The sequence below is a fragment of the Grammomys surdaster genome, unplaced genomic scaffold (genome assembly GCF_004785775.1).
Source record: "Grammomys surdaster isolate TR1022 unplaced genomic scaffold, NIH_TR_1.0 125690, whole genome shotgun sequence".
In the NCBI taxonomy this organism is placed as follows: domain Eukaryota; kingdom Metazoa; phylum Chordata; class Mammalia; order Rodentia; family Muridae; genus Grammomys; species Grammomys surdaster.
Genome location: NW_021620526.1, coordinates 558,534 through 574,846, shown reverse-complemented (window position 1 = coordinate 574,846; position 16,313 = coordinate 558,534). Strand labels below are relative to the sequence as shown.

Here is a 16,313-nt window from a genome sequence, read left to right as displayed (position 1 = left end):
GTCCAGGCTCTTCTGGCTTTTATAGTCTCTGGTGAGAAGTCTGGTGTAATTCTTATAGGTCTGCCTTTGTAACATACAAAGGCCTTTTGACCTTTTTCCCTTACTGCTTTTAGTATTTTTTCTTTATTTTGTGCATCTGATGTTTTGATTATTATGTGACGGGAGGTATTTCTTCTCTGGTCTAGTCTATTTGGTGTTCTGTAGGCTTCTTGTATGTTTATGGGCATCTTGTTCTTTAGGTTAGGGAAGTTTTCCTCAATAATTTTGTTGAAGATATTTACTGGCCCTTTAAGTTGGGAATCTTCATTCTCATCTATACCTATTATCCTTAGGTTTGGTCTTCTCATTGTGTCCTGGATTTCCTGGATGTTTTGAGTTAGGAGTTTTTTGCATTTTGCATTTTCTTTGACAACTGTGTCAATATTTTCCACCGTATCTTCTGCATTTGAGATTCTCTCTTCTGTCTTGTATTCGGTTGGTGATGCTTGCATCTATGACTCCTGATATCTTTCTTAGGTTTTCTGTCTCCATGATTGTCTCCTTTTGAGCTTTCTTTATTGTTTCTATTTCCATTTTCAGATCCTGAATGTTTTTGTTTAATTCCTTCTTTGTGTTTTTTTGCATTTCTTTAAGGAATTTCTGTGATTCCTCTTTAAGGGCTTCTACCTGTTTACTTGTACTCTCCTGTATTTCTTTAAGGGAGTTACTTATGTCCTTCTTATAATCCTCTATCATCATCATGAGAAGTGATTTTAATTCTGAATCCTGCTTTTCTGGTGTGATGGGGTGTCCAGGGCTTGCTATATTGGGAGAACTGGGTACTGATGATGCCAAGAAACTTTGGTTTCTGTTGCTTATGTTCTTGAGCTTGCCTTTTGCCATCTGGTTAACTTTAGCATTACCTGTCCTCACTGTGTAAGACTGGAGTCTGTATTTCCAGTTATCTTGCTTGTTGCAGAGCTCCTCAGAGTCCAGATGTCTCTTTGGTCTTATGATCCTAATCTCCTGGTGGAAGAACTCCTGGGACTCAGGCCACCTCTTGGATCTGGAAATCCTTCTGCTCTGGGTGCAGTGGTTCCTCTAGGATGGCTCAGGATACGATGTTTCCCAAGTGCAAACCACCTCGGTGTCTGCTGCTCGAGTGTAGTGGCTCTTCAGCTGCTCTGAGTGCAGTGGCTCCTCTAGGATGTCTCAGAATTCAGTAGCTCCACAGGAGCAGACCAACTCTGTGTTGGCTGCTCTGAGTGCAATGGCTCCTCTAGGATGATTCAGGATTCAGCATCTCCACAGGACAGGAGCAGACCAACTTTGTTTCTGCCCCAGCCCAAAGGACCAGGCAGGGGCGGAAGGGCTACCTTGTATTTATTTCTTAATTTGAGTCTCAGAGGACAGCATGTTGAGAGATTGGAGTTAAAACAAACCTATGAATCATCCTCAAGAGCCTCTGTCCAGGCCAGCTCAATGTCATTTCATTGATAATTTTGATTGACTTCAATTGGTCAACCAATTATATCAGCCTAATTGTATTATTTTAAGTGTTTTCTATTCCTCACAGAGCATAAGAAAAAGTTCATCAATGGGTATGAATTGATGGCTCAAGATGATTTGTTCTTATTTCAGAGGACCTAGGTTCAATTGTTAGCACCCAGATGGTAGCTCACAATTCTAATCACAGGGCATCTGATGCTTTCTCTCCTCTGGCCTCTGGGGAGCACACCATGCATTAGTGTACATAACTAACTATACACATAAAATAAAAGAATTTTTAAAGTTAATCAATTATCTTGATAAACTCTATGTCATTTCCAGTTCTATCAGTTTATTAGCCTTTTATTAGAAGTCAGCTTGTCATAATTTGTCCTTAAAGAACATAAACTGTATCAGCTATTGAGCTAACTTCTCTTAAAGTGTGTAATTAACAATATATTCTGGAACATTTTGCTTATTAGACCTGGGCCATCTTTACTTTTTGGAACTTTGGGGGTGGTTGTTTCACTTTACTTTCTCTTTTTGTACTGTTGAATTTCAAATTAATGACCTTGATATTCATGATGGCATTCTACAACAGAGTTGTAATTCCAAGCCCTAAAGCTCTATCTTTTGTGAAACTGGAAATTTATAACTTTGATGCCAAAAATAATTAAAATCAGATAATGGTGATGATAAAAACTAACATGTCTGTTGCTTTAGGGTTCTAGCCCAAAAAAGAATTTCAACAAATGACTAGCATTGGCAATGAGGAGATACAAATGATCCTTATCTTTAAACACAATATTGGTAGTAATAACATTCTAAAATTAAGTTTGATCATTAAATTTGGCAAAGAATGGAAAATAAAGGATATAATCCCAATTCAATAGTTGTAGGTGTGCACACGCGTGCGCACGCATGCGCGCGCACACACACACACACACACACACACACACAAATATAGAGATTGCTTTCAACAGAGCAACGGAAACTTGTTACTTAAAAGCAGAATCATTACAAGAAATAGTACCCATAGGAGTTTAGACAGACAGAAAATGATGCTCAAATTATAAAGACTACAACTCACTCTCAAGTGCTCACCCCTGTCCTAATCACTCTCTGAGTCACTTCCTAAAAGAATGTTTCCACATATAATAGGTAGTAAAAAATTTCTCTATTACAACTTAAAATAATAACTGATGCAAAATGTGCTGTAAGAGGAAAGATGAGCATTAAAGATTGTTGAAGAATGCACAAGAGAAACATGGATAGCATAAAAGTAAGATGTAAAAAATCATGAAATAAATATAAGGCAATTGGGCTAGAGAGAGAGAGAGAATTCAGTGAATGAACAAGCTGCTATGCAAGAATGAAGACCTAGGTTTTGTCTCCAGAATCTATGTGAAATTCAGGAATAGAAAGAATCAAGTACCTGTAATCACAACACTGGAGAGGTAGAGGAAGGAGATTATTGGGACCCACTGGCTAGTAAATCTAGCCAAATTATTGCACTGATTATTTAGCAAGAGACTCTGTCTCAAAAAGTAAGTTATATAAGTGATTGAAGAAGATACCACAAAAACAAAGGTGAATGGAGAGTGTTGAAAATGAGCAAAGACATAGAAGATAGGCTTGAGGAAAATGGCAATGAAATTAAATGAAAAATAATGGAGTTAAAAATTATTATAGAAGAAATGGTATATATAGAAGACAACAGAAATCTCTATGGTATATATAATTGGTACTTCTAGGAAGAGAACATATACAAATCTGTGTTATCAATAAAGATTTCTTTATATATTAAAAGCCAAAAATCTACAACTTTTAAAAGAAACTGTTCATTTTGTATACATCTATTTTGCTGATTTTTTTTATTAGAGGTAGGAATTTTATGATGAAAACCTTCAGGGACTTTTATATATAAAACTGTATCATCTGCAAATAAAGATACTTTGACTTGCCTATTTTCCTTTCCTATTTTTCCTTTGATGTTTCTTATTTGTATTATTGATCTAGCTAAGACTTCAGGTATTATGTTGAACAGGAGTATGGAAAATGGACATTCTTGTTTTGTTTTTGTGAAAATTATTTCATGTTTTTTTCCAATTATGATGATGTAGTGTGGAGGCTTCCTGTATATGATCTATACTGCATTGAGATATGCCTCCTATATCCCTAGTCTTTTAAGGACTTTTAACATGGAGGATGCTGGATTTGTGTCAAAAGCTTTTTCTGAGTCAAATGATATATAATCATGTCATTTCTATAGTTTAGTTAGGATTATATTTTGTGATTTACATATGTTGAACCATCCCTGCATTTCTGGGATAAAGATTACCTGAACATGGTAGATAATCTTTTTTGAAATTATTTTAATTAGGTGTATAAGGAGTTTATTGAGATTTTATTTGCATCAATGCCTACATCTGAGGCATTGGTCTATCATTTTGGTCTATAGTTTTCTTTTTTGGGATTGGACCTTTATTTTGTTTTGTGTATTAGGGTAATAGTAGCTTCATAAAGGAAGTTTAGAAATGTCCCTTCCTTTCCTATTTTGCAGAAAATCACACATCTGAGATTATTGGGACAATACAAATTGATCTTTAAAGGTCTAAACACACAGACACACACACACACACACACACACACACAAACACAAAATGTTGGGTGGATGAGTAAGGGCAAATGGATTTGGGAACTAGGGAAGGGGAATGAATGTTATCAAAATAGATTGCATGAAACTCTCAGAGAACTAACAAAATCCACCATAAGGCTATCCAGTGGCCTTCACAAATGAAAAGTATATTTACATGGATATCTATACCATAAAACCAAATGTTTAATGATATGAGAAATTTCCAGGTAAGCTCTATTTCTAGATAACACCATTCAGTGTAATGCTAAGAATAACAAGTGATTCCTATAACATCTTTGAGAGGGGGGGGGAGAGAGAGAATATGAACTACAAACTTAAACAAAAGTATAGTTCAATACAAAGACATGTGATGGATATCATGCATATGCAAGAAAGTAGGAAATATGGTACCAATAAGATCTTAAAAAATCTTCTATACAACAACCTTACGATAACTAAAATATTAGTGGAAAATAGGTATATTGACTTCTGAGAAAATAACACATTTAAATGTAAAAATATAGCTAAATATCAACAGGAATTATAGCTTCATAAAATAATGTAAATGTTATAAAACTTGACAAGGCCTCACTATCACTAATACAAAGTTGAGCAACGAAAAGAAGAGTGAGAAGTAGGTTAGGTACATGGAATTTCTTATGTTTTGTGGATGAGGTCATCATTCTTGGATCATAACTGACAAGTCAAGATGTAGAAGGGTCAATCTATGGCAAGGATCAAAACATAACAACTAGAGAAAGTACAATAAAAATTGAACAAAAATCCTAAAGGAGAGTAGATGAAAGAAATTAGAGACAGTTTTATTGCATTTACACTAAAGTTCTGTTTTAGGTAAGCAATTACAGTCAATTTCAAAGATTGCTAATTCAACATTTTATTTTATGAAATACACCTTTTACCCCAGCTTGAAAAGGCTTCAGTACCATTTTTCTTATCTATGATTCTTTTAAGAATAATTATTGGATTGTATTTATAGTACTTTTTTGTATGCTACAATGTACATTATGGTCGTTTGTATAGGAATGGTTCACATAGTTTGTGTTTGAGTACTTGGTCCATAGGGATTTCTACTAGCAGGAGGTGTGACCTTATTGAAGTAGATGTGGCTTTATTGCAGAAAGTGTTTTACTAGGGGTAAGCTTTGAGATTTTAGAAGTTCAAGCCCAAGACCAAAATTTCAGGTGACAGCAGATGCTGGCAAGGATGTGGAGAAAGAGGAACACTCCTCCATTGTTGGTGGGACTGCAATCTGGTACAACCACTCTGGAAATAAGTCTGTCAGTTCCTCAGAAAATTGGACATATTACCTGAGGACTCAGCTATACCACTCTTGAGCATATACCCATGCTCCACTATGTTCATACCAGCCTTATTTATAATAGCCAGAAGCTAGAAAGGACCCAGATGTCCTTCAACAGAGGAATGGATACAAAAAATGTGGTACATTTACACAATGGAGTATTACTCAGTGATTAAAAACAATGAATTCATGAAATTCTTAGGCAAATGGGTGGAACTAGAAAATATTATTCTGAGTGAGGTAACCCAATCACAAAAGAACACACATGGTATGCACTCACGGATAAGTGGATATTTGCCCAAAAGCTTGCAATACCCAAGATACAATTCACAGACCACATGAAGCTCATGAAGAAGGAAGACCAAACTGTGGATACTTCGGTCCTTCTTAGAAGGGGGAACAAAATGCTCACAGGAGGAAGTATGGAGACAAAGTGTGGAGCAGAGACTGAAGGAAAGGCCATCCAGAGACTGCCCCACCTGGGGATCCATCCCATATACAGTCACCAAATCCAGACACAATTGTTGATGTCAAGAAGTGCTTGCTGACAGGAGCCTGATATAGCTGTCTCCTGAGAGGCTTGATCAGAGCCTGACAAATACAGAGGAGTATGTGTGCAGCCAACCATTGGACTGAGCACAGGGTCCCCTATGTGGTTCCCAATGGAGGAATTAGATAAAGGACTGAGGGAGTTGAAGGGGTTTGCAACCCCATAGGAAGAACAATCAACCAACCAGACCGTCCAGAGCTCCTAGGGACTAAACCACCAACCAAGGAGTACACATGGAAAGACCCATGACTCTAGCTACATATGTAGCAGAGGATGGCACTGTCAGGCATCAATGAGAAGAGAGGCCCTTGGTCCTGTGAAGACCTGATGCCCCAGTGTAGAGGAATGCCAGGGTGGGGATGCAGGATTAGGTGGGTGGGGGAACAGCCTCATAGAATCAAGGGTAGAAGGGATGGGATAGGGGGTTTCGGGGTGGGGGTTCCAGGAAAGGGATAACATTTGAAATGTAAATAAAGAAAATATCCAATAAAAAATATAAAGAAAGAAGCTCAAGCCAGTTTACCTCCTCCCGCATACAGATGTAGATGTAGAACACTTAGCTACTTCTCACAGCACCACATCTGCCTACATGATGCCATGCCTCCCACTAAGAATATCATGGACTGAACCTCTGAACTGTAAGTCAGCCCCAATTAAATGTTTTCCTTTATAAGTGTTACTGTGGTTATGGTGTCTCTTTACAGCAATAAAACACCAACTAAGGCATACATTTAAATCTAGATACCTCAACTCATTCAAACTATTGAGTGATGATATACTTTATCTCATTCATGATTAATTCCTGTTGATCCATCGTTTTTATCTTGTCTCTGTCCTTTATCTACCTATTTAGCCAACATTTCTTCAGCTTTCACTCTTCTTCAGATAAGCTATAATATTTAAGATGTGTATGCACTAGTAAGGATGCAAATGAATAACTTTAATAGAACTAAATTATTTTAATATCAGATTATTCATATACAGAAAAGTCAAATCAGTCTTCATGATTCCTGAAAGGCTCTATAGAGAAAGTAATGTTTTAGTTGGGTTTGGAAAAACGAGTAGGTCTTTACCAGGATATGAGGGGTAGGGAGTGTACTTTAGGTAGAAAATACAAAATACACAAAGTCTTGGAAGGAACGATGAGCACTTTAGTTTTACTAGAATGTGAACTTTCTGGAGAATGAGGAGTAGAAGTGGTCTTAGAGACTGTGCTGTGGATGTAGATAAGACTCCAAGTTTCCAGGTACCAATGGGTTTCTCCAGAGTACAGCAGCATTTCATTTATATTTGAGTCAACACCTGAAGACATAAGCCTTACATGTTATTAGCTGTCTTTTAATTGTTCCTAGTTGAAGTTCAGATTATCAAGAAAGCATTCCAGTTGAGAATTGGATTGATGACCCCAGTGAATAGAGCATAGTCCTGCTGAGTTCCTGCGGGCTACAGGCTGTTCACTTCTGGTCCCAATACAGATCTCTCAGGAAGTGCTTCCCAGTCCTTCCTTTGCTTCCACTCACCTTCATCTCCAGGGCCTCTGGTACCTTCTTGCCTTCCCAAGCCCAACTCCGTTTGGTGAAGTAGTTGACAGTAGCAAATTCAATCAGTGCAGAAAATACAAAGGCATAACAGACGGCTATGAACCAGTCCATGGCCGTCGCATATGCCACTTTAGGTAAAGAGTTTCTGGCACTGATACTCAAGGTGGTCATGGTGAGAACAGTGGTTACACCTGAGGAGAGAAAAGTCAAGAGACAGTTTTAACTGGAAGACACTGGTAGTGTACTTGATGAAGGTCACCAACTTCCTTCTTAAAGGAAGTTTTTCATCTCACTTAGTAAGGGCCCTCAAGTTGTGTTGTCCGTTGAGTAGGCTGCTGTGCATTTTAGTAATAAACTTTTGCTTTTACTTTGCTTCAAGTAATTGCCTGTTTTTAAAGTAAATTGTACATAATATCAAGACTGTATAGATCAACCTGGCAAGTATTTCATTCCAACTGCCGTTAGAATAAGATTCTTCAGTCCACTCTTACTGTCTGCTAGTCTCTGACTAAGCACTCCTGCTGAAGAATAAGTAACCAATTTTTTTATAATAGAGCTTCTAAATTAGAAAGACTTTTGACCTAAATCTATTTCCTCCAATGATTAGCCTACTGATGGATCTCAATGTTCTGTGACCTAACAGGAAGTGAAATTATATTCCCTCATCTCCAGGATAGGCCTGTAGAGACCGAAGAAGAGTCTTTTCATTTCCAGAGTGATGGATATCAGTGATTTCCTCATGTCCTCTTTTTGGTCATCTTTCTGCCAGTCCTGGCAGTTTTCTTTTGACAATCCTGAAACTGAGGCCATTATTCAGAGCATAGGTCTAAGTTTAATCTGGTTTCTATGTCTCCTTTTTATGATATTTTGATAATGCAACAAACTAATATAGAATGTGTTTTTGTCACTGCATCAAGTTCTGGGTTTCTGAGCTTTCTGGGTAATCAGAAATCATCAAAAATCTGTATTTTGTGAGTTTTGCTATAGCTAGAGCTTCTTTGGCTGCCACTTACTTGTTTTATATCTTAGAATTTCTTTAATCTTTCTGTGCCTTCTTTATTCCAATCTGTGAGTATTAGATACCCTGGGAATTTCATATTCACAAAGTCAATCAAATTTGAAGGAGAATTGATCACAATCTCTTTCTAATTGTTGTAAAATTGAAGAGGATGGAAAATATGTACATGAGTCAAGTAGGGCACAGAATGAAGAGACACTACAGAGTAAGGCAACCAGAAGAATCACTAAGTATAATAACTTTACTGAGAGAGTAAGGCATGTGAGCAACCACCCCGGTGCCTCTTCTCTTGTCTTGCCCCCTTTGAATACTTCCTTGCACATTTTCTGTATACATGAAAATCTAGACTGTTAAAGAATTTTCAACAAAGACCCCAAAGGTACACTTTAGCACAAACAAAGCATCAAAGCTGATTAGCAAAAACACATTGTAACCAATGTGAGTGCCAGCTACATTGTTAGTATTTATTATAAACAAAGGACTGATAATACACCTAAACCTTACCAATCCTAATAGTCCAGGGAGTATACAAACAATGTATACTCACAATTCATGTATGAAGTTCTCAATTCCTTCTGAAATTTGTACTATTTAACTGACTATTGCTGTAAAACCTTGTCACGTGTATAAAAATAAAAACAGATTCCAAATTTAAAAAGAAAAGGAAATTAAGTGGAGTTTTATGGAAAAAAATAAGCTATCTCATTCATGGCTATGAATAAATGTACAGTCCACATGAGTATATCTACAGCAACTCTACTGCACCATAAATGCTTCTGTGCTTTATCTCAATGGGGAATTTTACTTAGCATTTGGTGCTTAATTAGACCTGTCACCTTATGGAGAGCTCTTAGCTGGTCAAACTTGGAGGGGCTCTCAATCAAGCACTGGGTACACTTCCTGGAATATAGAAAGCCCTTCTTCAATGACTAATGCAGAACTGGCTGAACTCCTCGTTTTCTGTGAGTATTTCTAGTATATTTACTTGTTAAAATGTATCTGTTTTATCAAACTGCATGCATAATGAGGGGAATTACCATGACTTCTCAGTCTTGGAACACTCTTTCTCATAGACTCTTTTATTTACCTAAGATCCTCTCCTTGGTCTCTGCCCCCACCCCCAGTTTCATGTCATTACCATATAGTATGTGCTCATTCGTGTCTGGATACAATAATTTAGTACAATAGCTTAGGTTTGTTCTTATTTCATCTATCTTGAGACCAATTTTATTTATTTCAGAGTAAATTCATAGGTTTAGGGTAATCTAATTAGTTTATCTATTCACTTATTAATGGACATTTCAATTTTCAATGTTCAACTCTTATAAAAATGTCTAAACAAATTTCATTAAGTATTTATATAGGCATGTTTTTACTTCTCTTCATAAATACATAGGAATAACACTGGAAGATTATATTATATGAATACATATATGTTTATATGACATTGACAGGCTTATTAAAGTAGTTGGACATTTAACATTCTCAGAAGATATAGATACTTTTTAGTCAACATGCAACCTTTATTTATGAAATTTTAATGCTAATTGATATTTTTTCTTTGATAATGAAAGTATATAAACTATTGTCTATTTTTCCTCATCAACTTACATGGGTTATAGTAGATCATAGTATTTTCCTTATAAGTCACTGCTATTATTTGCATATTTAATACACAGTCACCATGACTCATTTCTTTATTATTTTCATTAATAATGTCAGCCTTCCTTCTAGGATAATTTTCCTTTCATTGGGTAAAGAGCCATCAGTATGTCATCTAGGGAAAGTGTAATGATAACAATCTCAAGTTTGCATTCTTTCACCAGCTTTCTTTGGAATTGTAACTTTACATCCTTCTTGATATAGGGCCAGTTTTAGCTATTATCTCTTTCAAATTGGTGAAACCATTCTTTTCCTTCTCTCATTCTTCTGTGCTATACCTACTCAGTGAATCTCATGATGACTCTGTCTGTGCATTTCATATTATTGCTGTTTCATGTATTTTATTTTGTTCTATCTTTCAAATTATGGGGTAATATAACAATGTTCAAAGAAATGAATGTTCATTTGTATTTTTAAATTCTATGATAACCAATATGCTTTCACTCCTGAATTTTCTCCATTGCATTCATTTATTTATGAATATTTGAAAGTTTCTGTCTGATTATTTCAACATCTATCGTCCTACATGTTTGTATTTTAAATTGTGGTATAATTCATATGCAATAAGATGAAAATATCTTGCACATTTGATCTCGTTGGGAAAATGAATACAATTGTATCTATATATGACTAGTCATTGATACATTTTTGTGAATGAAACATATATACATTCTTGTAGAAGTGTTATTATTTAATGAACTTTATTTACACTACTCAATTCAGTTGGTTATATATGTAAGAGAAGAATATCCAGATTAGGAAGGTTACGTAAAGTTCTTTTTTTATTGGATATTTCACTTATTTACATTTCTGTAAAATTCTGATAACATTTAAGTACCTATTCCAAAAGATACATAGCACATCATTTTTATGTTTTATTCTAAGACATATGGAATTTTTATATTTAAGTCCATGAATAATTTCAAGTAATTCTCTCCAATAATATCTTTGTGGTAAATCAAATTTCTATAAACAAGGGATTACTTACAAGCACACTCTAGTGTTTGGTTTACTTTTACTTACTTTTCTTTATGCCAATACAAGGCTGCTTTGATGACTGTTGCATTTTAATCATCTTGATATCCTATGGGGCTTGTCTCGATTTTGGCTATTCTTAGCTCTTTGTTCTTACTTTTAAAATTAACTTTTCAACTTGGAGGTTTTCATATTACTGCAGTTACTGTAAATAAGTTCTGAATTAGTATGAGTCCAAGTTTAAGCTATTAAAAGAATGAATTCTCAAGGAAACATGTATTTTACACATACAACTGGCAAAATGAAAATGTTTTCACATAATCTCTATATATTTTGTGTAGTTTTTTAATGTTCTCTTACACTGAAGTCACAGCTCTTCAGTGGTATTGAATTTGTGGGAATGGTTTTTGTCTTAATTTCATATGGTAGATGTAACAAGTTATCATATATCTAATGACTTAAAAGCACCATAAACCTGAGTATATAGATCTAGGCACAATTAACCTGAAATTACATTAACAGTGTTAAGGTCAGTCTTGAACAGGGCCCTAATCTCTCTGAAGTATCTGGTATAATAATCTATTGCCTTTTGCAGCTTTCAAAGCTTCATCAATTGCATTTCTTAGCTAGTGAGACTTTTCCTCTTTCTACAAGACAACAGATCATCTTCCAATCCAGCCTGCTTCCTTTATCACAACACTTATTCTTTAATAGTGAAATACATGACAATGCAGAATAATCTCTCCAGGTGGAAATCTTCAACTGCGTCACATCTAGAGATTCATTTTCATCATATTCAGTCACATTTTCACATCCCAGAGACTTGGAGATGAATTTTTGGAGTATATTATTCAGCATACCATAGCTTAAGTTATAGGCCTTAACATTACTGAAGCTCAGCACCCTCTTTTATATTTTAAAACTCAGATATCTGTTACTAACACCAGTAACCCAACTAAACTGGCTACATTTTATTGAAAATATTTTTTGTACAAAATATTCTGATCATGGGTTTTCCTCTAATAACGGCCATTTTAACTCATACCCATAAACCTCGTTATTCCTCTACTTAAGAAACATCTGAGAATATCACAGTAATAAATAGGGAGCTTCCACCTGGGTTTTACAGAAATTTATCATGGCCCTTCAGTCCACATGATTATTTCTTGCCACTAAATACGTTCCTCTTGAGTTCTATAGTGTTGTACCTTTCTTAGTGTTTTTTATTTTCTCTTTCTTTGCTGCCATCTCCTCCTGTACCTGACCCAATGTGCTACTTCTCTCTGAAACATCATCTACTATTGATGTAATATCATTGTATGGCTTCAAGATATTGGTAGAAATGCCTTTTGTACATGTATCTAGCATATCTGACTGTATGCTTCACAGTCTCTGAATCTGCATTGGTTCAATGGCCTAAAAGAATTAATTTTTGTGCTTCAAAAATTTTGCTGTGGGAAAAAAACAGGCAGAAAATGTTTTGTATGCTTTACATTTCTGAGGAAAAGGGGCTAATTATATACAAACTTCTTCCTAGATATGAGTAACCCCATACTAAAGTAAATTTCTCTGATTCTACTTACTGTTTGAGAAACCATTTAAAGGGTATACAGCCTTTACTGAGTATCAGTGAATTCACACCTTCAAAAGGCTGAAATAGATGCAACAAGTCATTTATATATACACAAAATCATTCCCGAGGGTTGGAGAAATGGCTCATCAATTAAAAGCACTTGTTCCTTTTACAGAAGACCTGGATTTAACTCCCATCGCTAACATGGTAGCTCACAGCCATCAACAGTTCTAGTTCGAGGCAGATTTTATACCCTCGTTTGACTTCACAGGCACCAAGCATGCACACAGTGCACACACACACACAGGCAAAACACTCATACACGTAACATAAACCTTTATATGAAAAATTGTTTCACTATATTAATCTTGCCAATCCATGAGCATGGGAGATCTTTCCATCTTCTGAGATCTTCTTTGATTTCTTTCTTCAGAGACGTGAAGTTCTAGTCATATAGATCTTTCACTTGCTTGGTTAGAGTCACACCAAGAAATTTTATATTATTTGTGACTATTGTGAAGAGTGTCATTTCCCTAATTTCTTTTTCAGCCTGTTTATCTTTCATGTAGAGGAAGGATACTGATTTGTTTGAGTTGATTTTATAACCACCCACTTTGCTGAAGTTGTTTATCAGGTTTAGGAGTTCTCTGGTGGAAGTTTGGGGATCACTTAAGTATACTATCATATCATCTGCAAATAGTGATATTTTGACTTCTTCCTTTCCTATTTGTATCCCTTTGACTTCTTTTTGTTGTCCAATTGCTCTGACTAGGACCTCCAGTACTACATTGAATAGGTAGAGAGAGAGTGGGCAGCCTTGTCTAGTCCCTGATCTTAGTGGGATTGCTTCAAGTTTCTATCCATTTAGTTTGATGTTTGCTATTGGTTTGCTGTATATTGCGTTTACTATGTTTAGGTATGGGCCTTAAAATCCTGATCTTTCCAAGACGTTTCCCATGAAGGGATGTTGAATTTTGTCAAATACTTTCTCAGCATCTAGTGAGATGATCATGTGGTTTTTTTCTTTGAGTTTGTTTATATAGTGGATTACATTGATGGATTTCTGAATATTGAATCATCCCTGCATTCCTGGGATAAAACCTACTTGATCATAATGGATGATTGTTTTGATGTGTTCTTGGATTCAGTTTGCTAGAATTTTATTGAGTATTTTAGCATTGATATCCATAAGGAAGATTGGTCTGAAGTTCTCTTTCTTTGTTGGATCTTTGTCAGGTTTGGGTATGAGTGTGATTGTAGCTTCATAGAACGAATTGGGTACTGTTCCTTCTGTTTCTATTTTGTCGAATAGTTTGAAGAGAATTCGTATTAGGTCTTCCTTGATGGTCTGATAGAATCCTGCACTAAAACCATCTGGTCCTGGGCTTCTTTTGGTGGGGAGATTTTAATGACTGCTGCTATTTCATTAGGGGTTATGGGAATGTTTAGATGGTTTATTTGCTCCTGATTTAATTTTGGTACCTGGTATCTGTCTAGGAAATTGTCCATTTCATCCAGATTTTCCAGTTTTGTTGAGTATAGACCTTTGTAGGAGGATCTGATGATTTTTTTAAAAAGCAATCTACAGATTCAATGCAATCTCCATTAAAATCCCAAACCAATTCTTCACAGAGTTAGAAAGGGAAATTCTCAAAATCATTTGGAATAACAAAAAACCCTGGATAGTGAAAACTATTCTCAACAATAAAAGAACTTCTGGAGGAATCAATATCCTTGACCTCAAGCTGCACTACAGACCAATAGTGATAAAAAAAAAACTGCATGGTATTGGTACAGAGAAAGGCAGGAAATTCAATGGAATAGAATTGAAGACCCAGAAATGAACCCACACACCTATGGTCATTGATCTTTGACAAAGGAGCTAAAACCATCCAGTAGAAAAAGGACACTATTTTCAACAAATGGTGCTAGTTCAACTGGAGGTCAGCATGTAGAAGAATGCAAATTGATCCATTCTTATCTTCTTGTACAAAGCTCAAGTCCAAGTGGATAAAGGACCTCCACATAAAACCAGATACACTGAAACTAATAGAAGAGAAGGTGGGGAAGATCCTTGAATATTTGGGCACAGGGGAAAAGTTCCTGAACAAAACACCAATGGCTTATGCTTTAAGATCAAGTGTTGACAAATGGGACTTCATAAAATTGCAAAGTTACTGTAAGGCAAAGGTCACTGTCAATAGGATAAAACGACAACCAACAAATTGGGAAAAGATCTTTACCAATCCTTCATCTGATAGAGGGCTAATATCCAATATATACAAAGAACTCAAGAAATGAGACTCCAGACAACCAAATAACCCTTTTTAAAAATGGGGTATAGATCTTAACAAAGAATTCTCAAGTAGGGAAACCTGAATGGCCAAAAATCACCTAAGGAAATGTTCAGCATCCTTAGTCATCAGGGAAATGCAAATCAAAACAACCCTGAGATTCCACCTCACATCAGTCAGAATAGCTAAGATAAAAAACCTAGGTAATAGTAGATGTTGTCAAGGATGTGGAGAAAGAGGAACACTCCTCTATTGCTGGTGGGATTGCAAGATGGTGCAATCACTATGGAAATCAGTCTGGCTGTTCCTCAAAAAATTGGAGATAGTATTACCTGAGGACCCAGCTATATCACACCTGGGCATATGCCCAGAAAATGCTCTAACATATAACAAGGACATGTGCTCCACTATGTTCATAGCAGCCTTATTTATAATAGCCAGAAGCTGTAAAGAACCCAGATGTCCTTCAACAGAGGAATGGATACAAAAAATGTGGTACATTTACACAATAGAGTATTACTCAGTGATTAAAAACAATGAATTTAAGAAATTCTTAGGTAAATCAATGGAACTAGAAAATATCCTCCTGAGTGAGGTAACCCAAACACAAAAGAACACACATGGTATTCACTCACTGATTATTGGATATTAGCCCAGAAGTTTGAAATACCCAAGATTCAACTCACAGACTACATGAAGCTCATGAGGAAGGAAGACCAAGTGGGAGTGATTCGGTCCTTCTTAGAAGGAGCAGCAAAATACTCAAGGGAGCAAATATGGAGACAAATTGTGGGACAGAAACTGAAGGAGAGGCCATCTGGAGACTATTCCACCTGGGTATCCATCCCATGGGCAGCTACCTAAGTTAGATGCTGATGTGGATGTCAGGAAGTACATGCTGACAAGAGCTTGATATAGCTGTCTCCTTAGAGGTCTGCATGAGTCTGACATATACAGAGGTAGATGTTCACAGCTAACCATTGAACTGATCAAGGAGTTCACAATGGAAGAGCTAGAGTGAAGACTGAAGGAGCTGAAAGGGTTTGTGGCCTCATGAGAAAAGCAACTATACCAACCAACCAGAGCTCCCAGGGTCTAAACCACCAGCCTGGGAGCACTTAGGGAGGGATCCATGGCTTCAGCTGTATATGTAAGAGTGGAGGGCCCTGCTGGGCATAGGTGGGAGAGGAGATCCTTGGTCCCACGAAGGCTGGAAGCTGTGTGTGGGGGAATTTGAGGGTGGGGAAGTGGGAGTGGGGGGGTAGGTAGGGGCA

The 16,313-nt window shown here is 36.4% G+C and overlaps 1 protein-coding gene across 1 annotated transcript in view; it reads right to left on the bottom strand.

Annotated features, from left to right (window-relative positions):
- The window catches only part of Gabra3 (gamma-aminobutyric acid type A receptor alpha3 subunit), a 158,665-nt gene that overhangs the window by 9,079 nt on the left and 133,273 nt on the right, over positions 1-16,313 (bottom strand). The window contains exon 8 of the mRNA XM_028787990.1: positions 7,497-7,708. Coding sequence (XP_028643823.1) covers positions 7,497-7,708 — 212 coding nt within the window. The remainder of the gene's footprint in view (positions 1-7,496; positions 7,709-16,313) is intronic.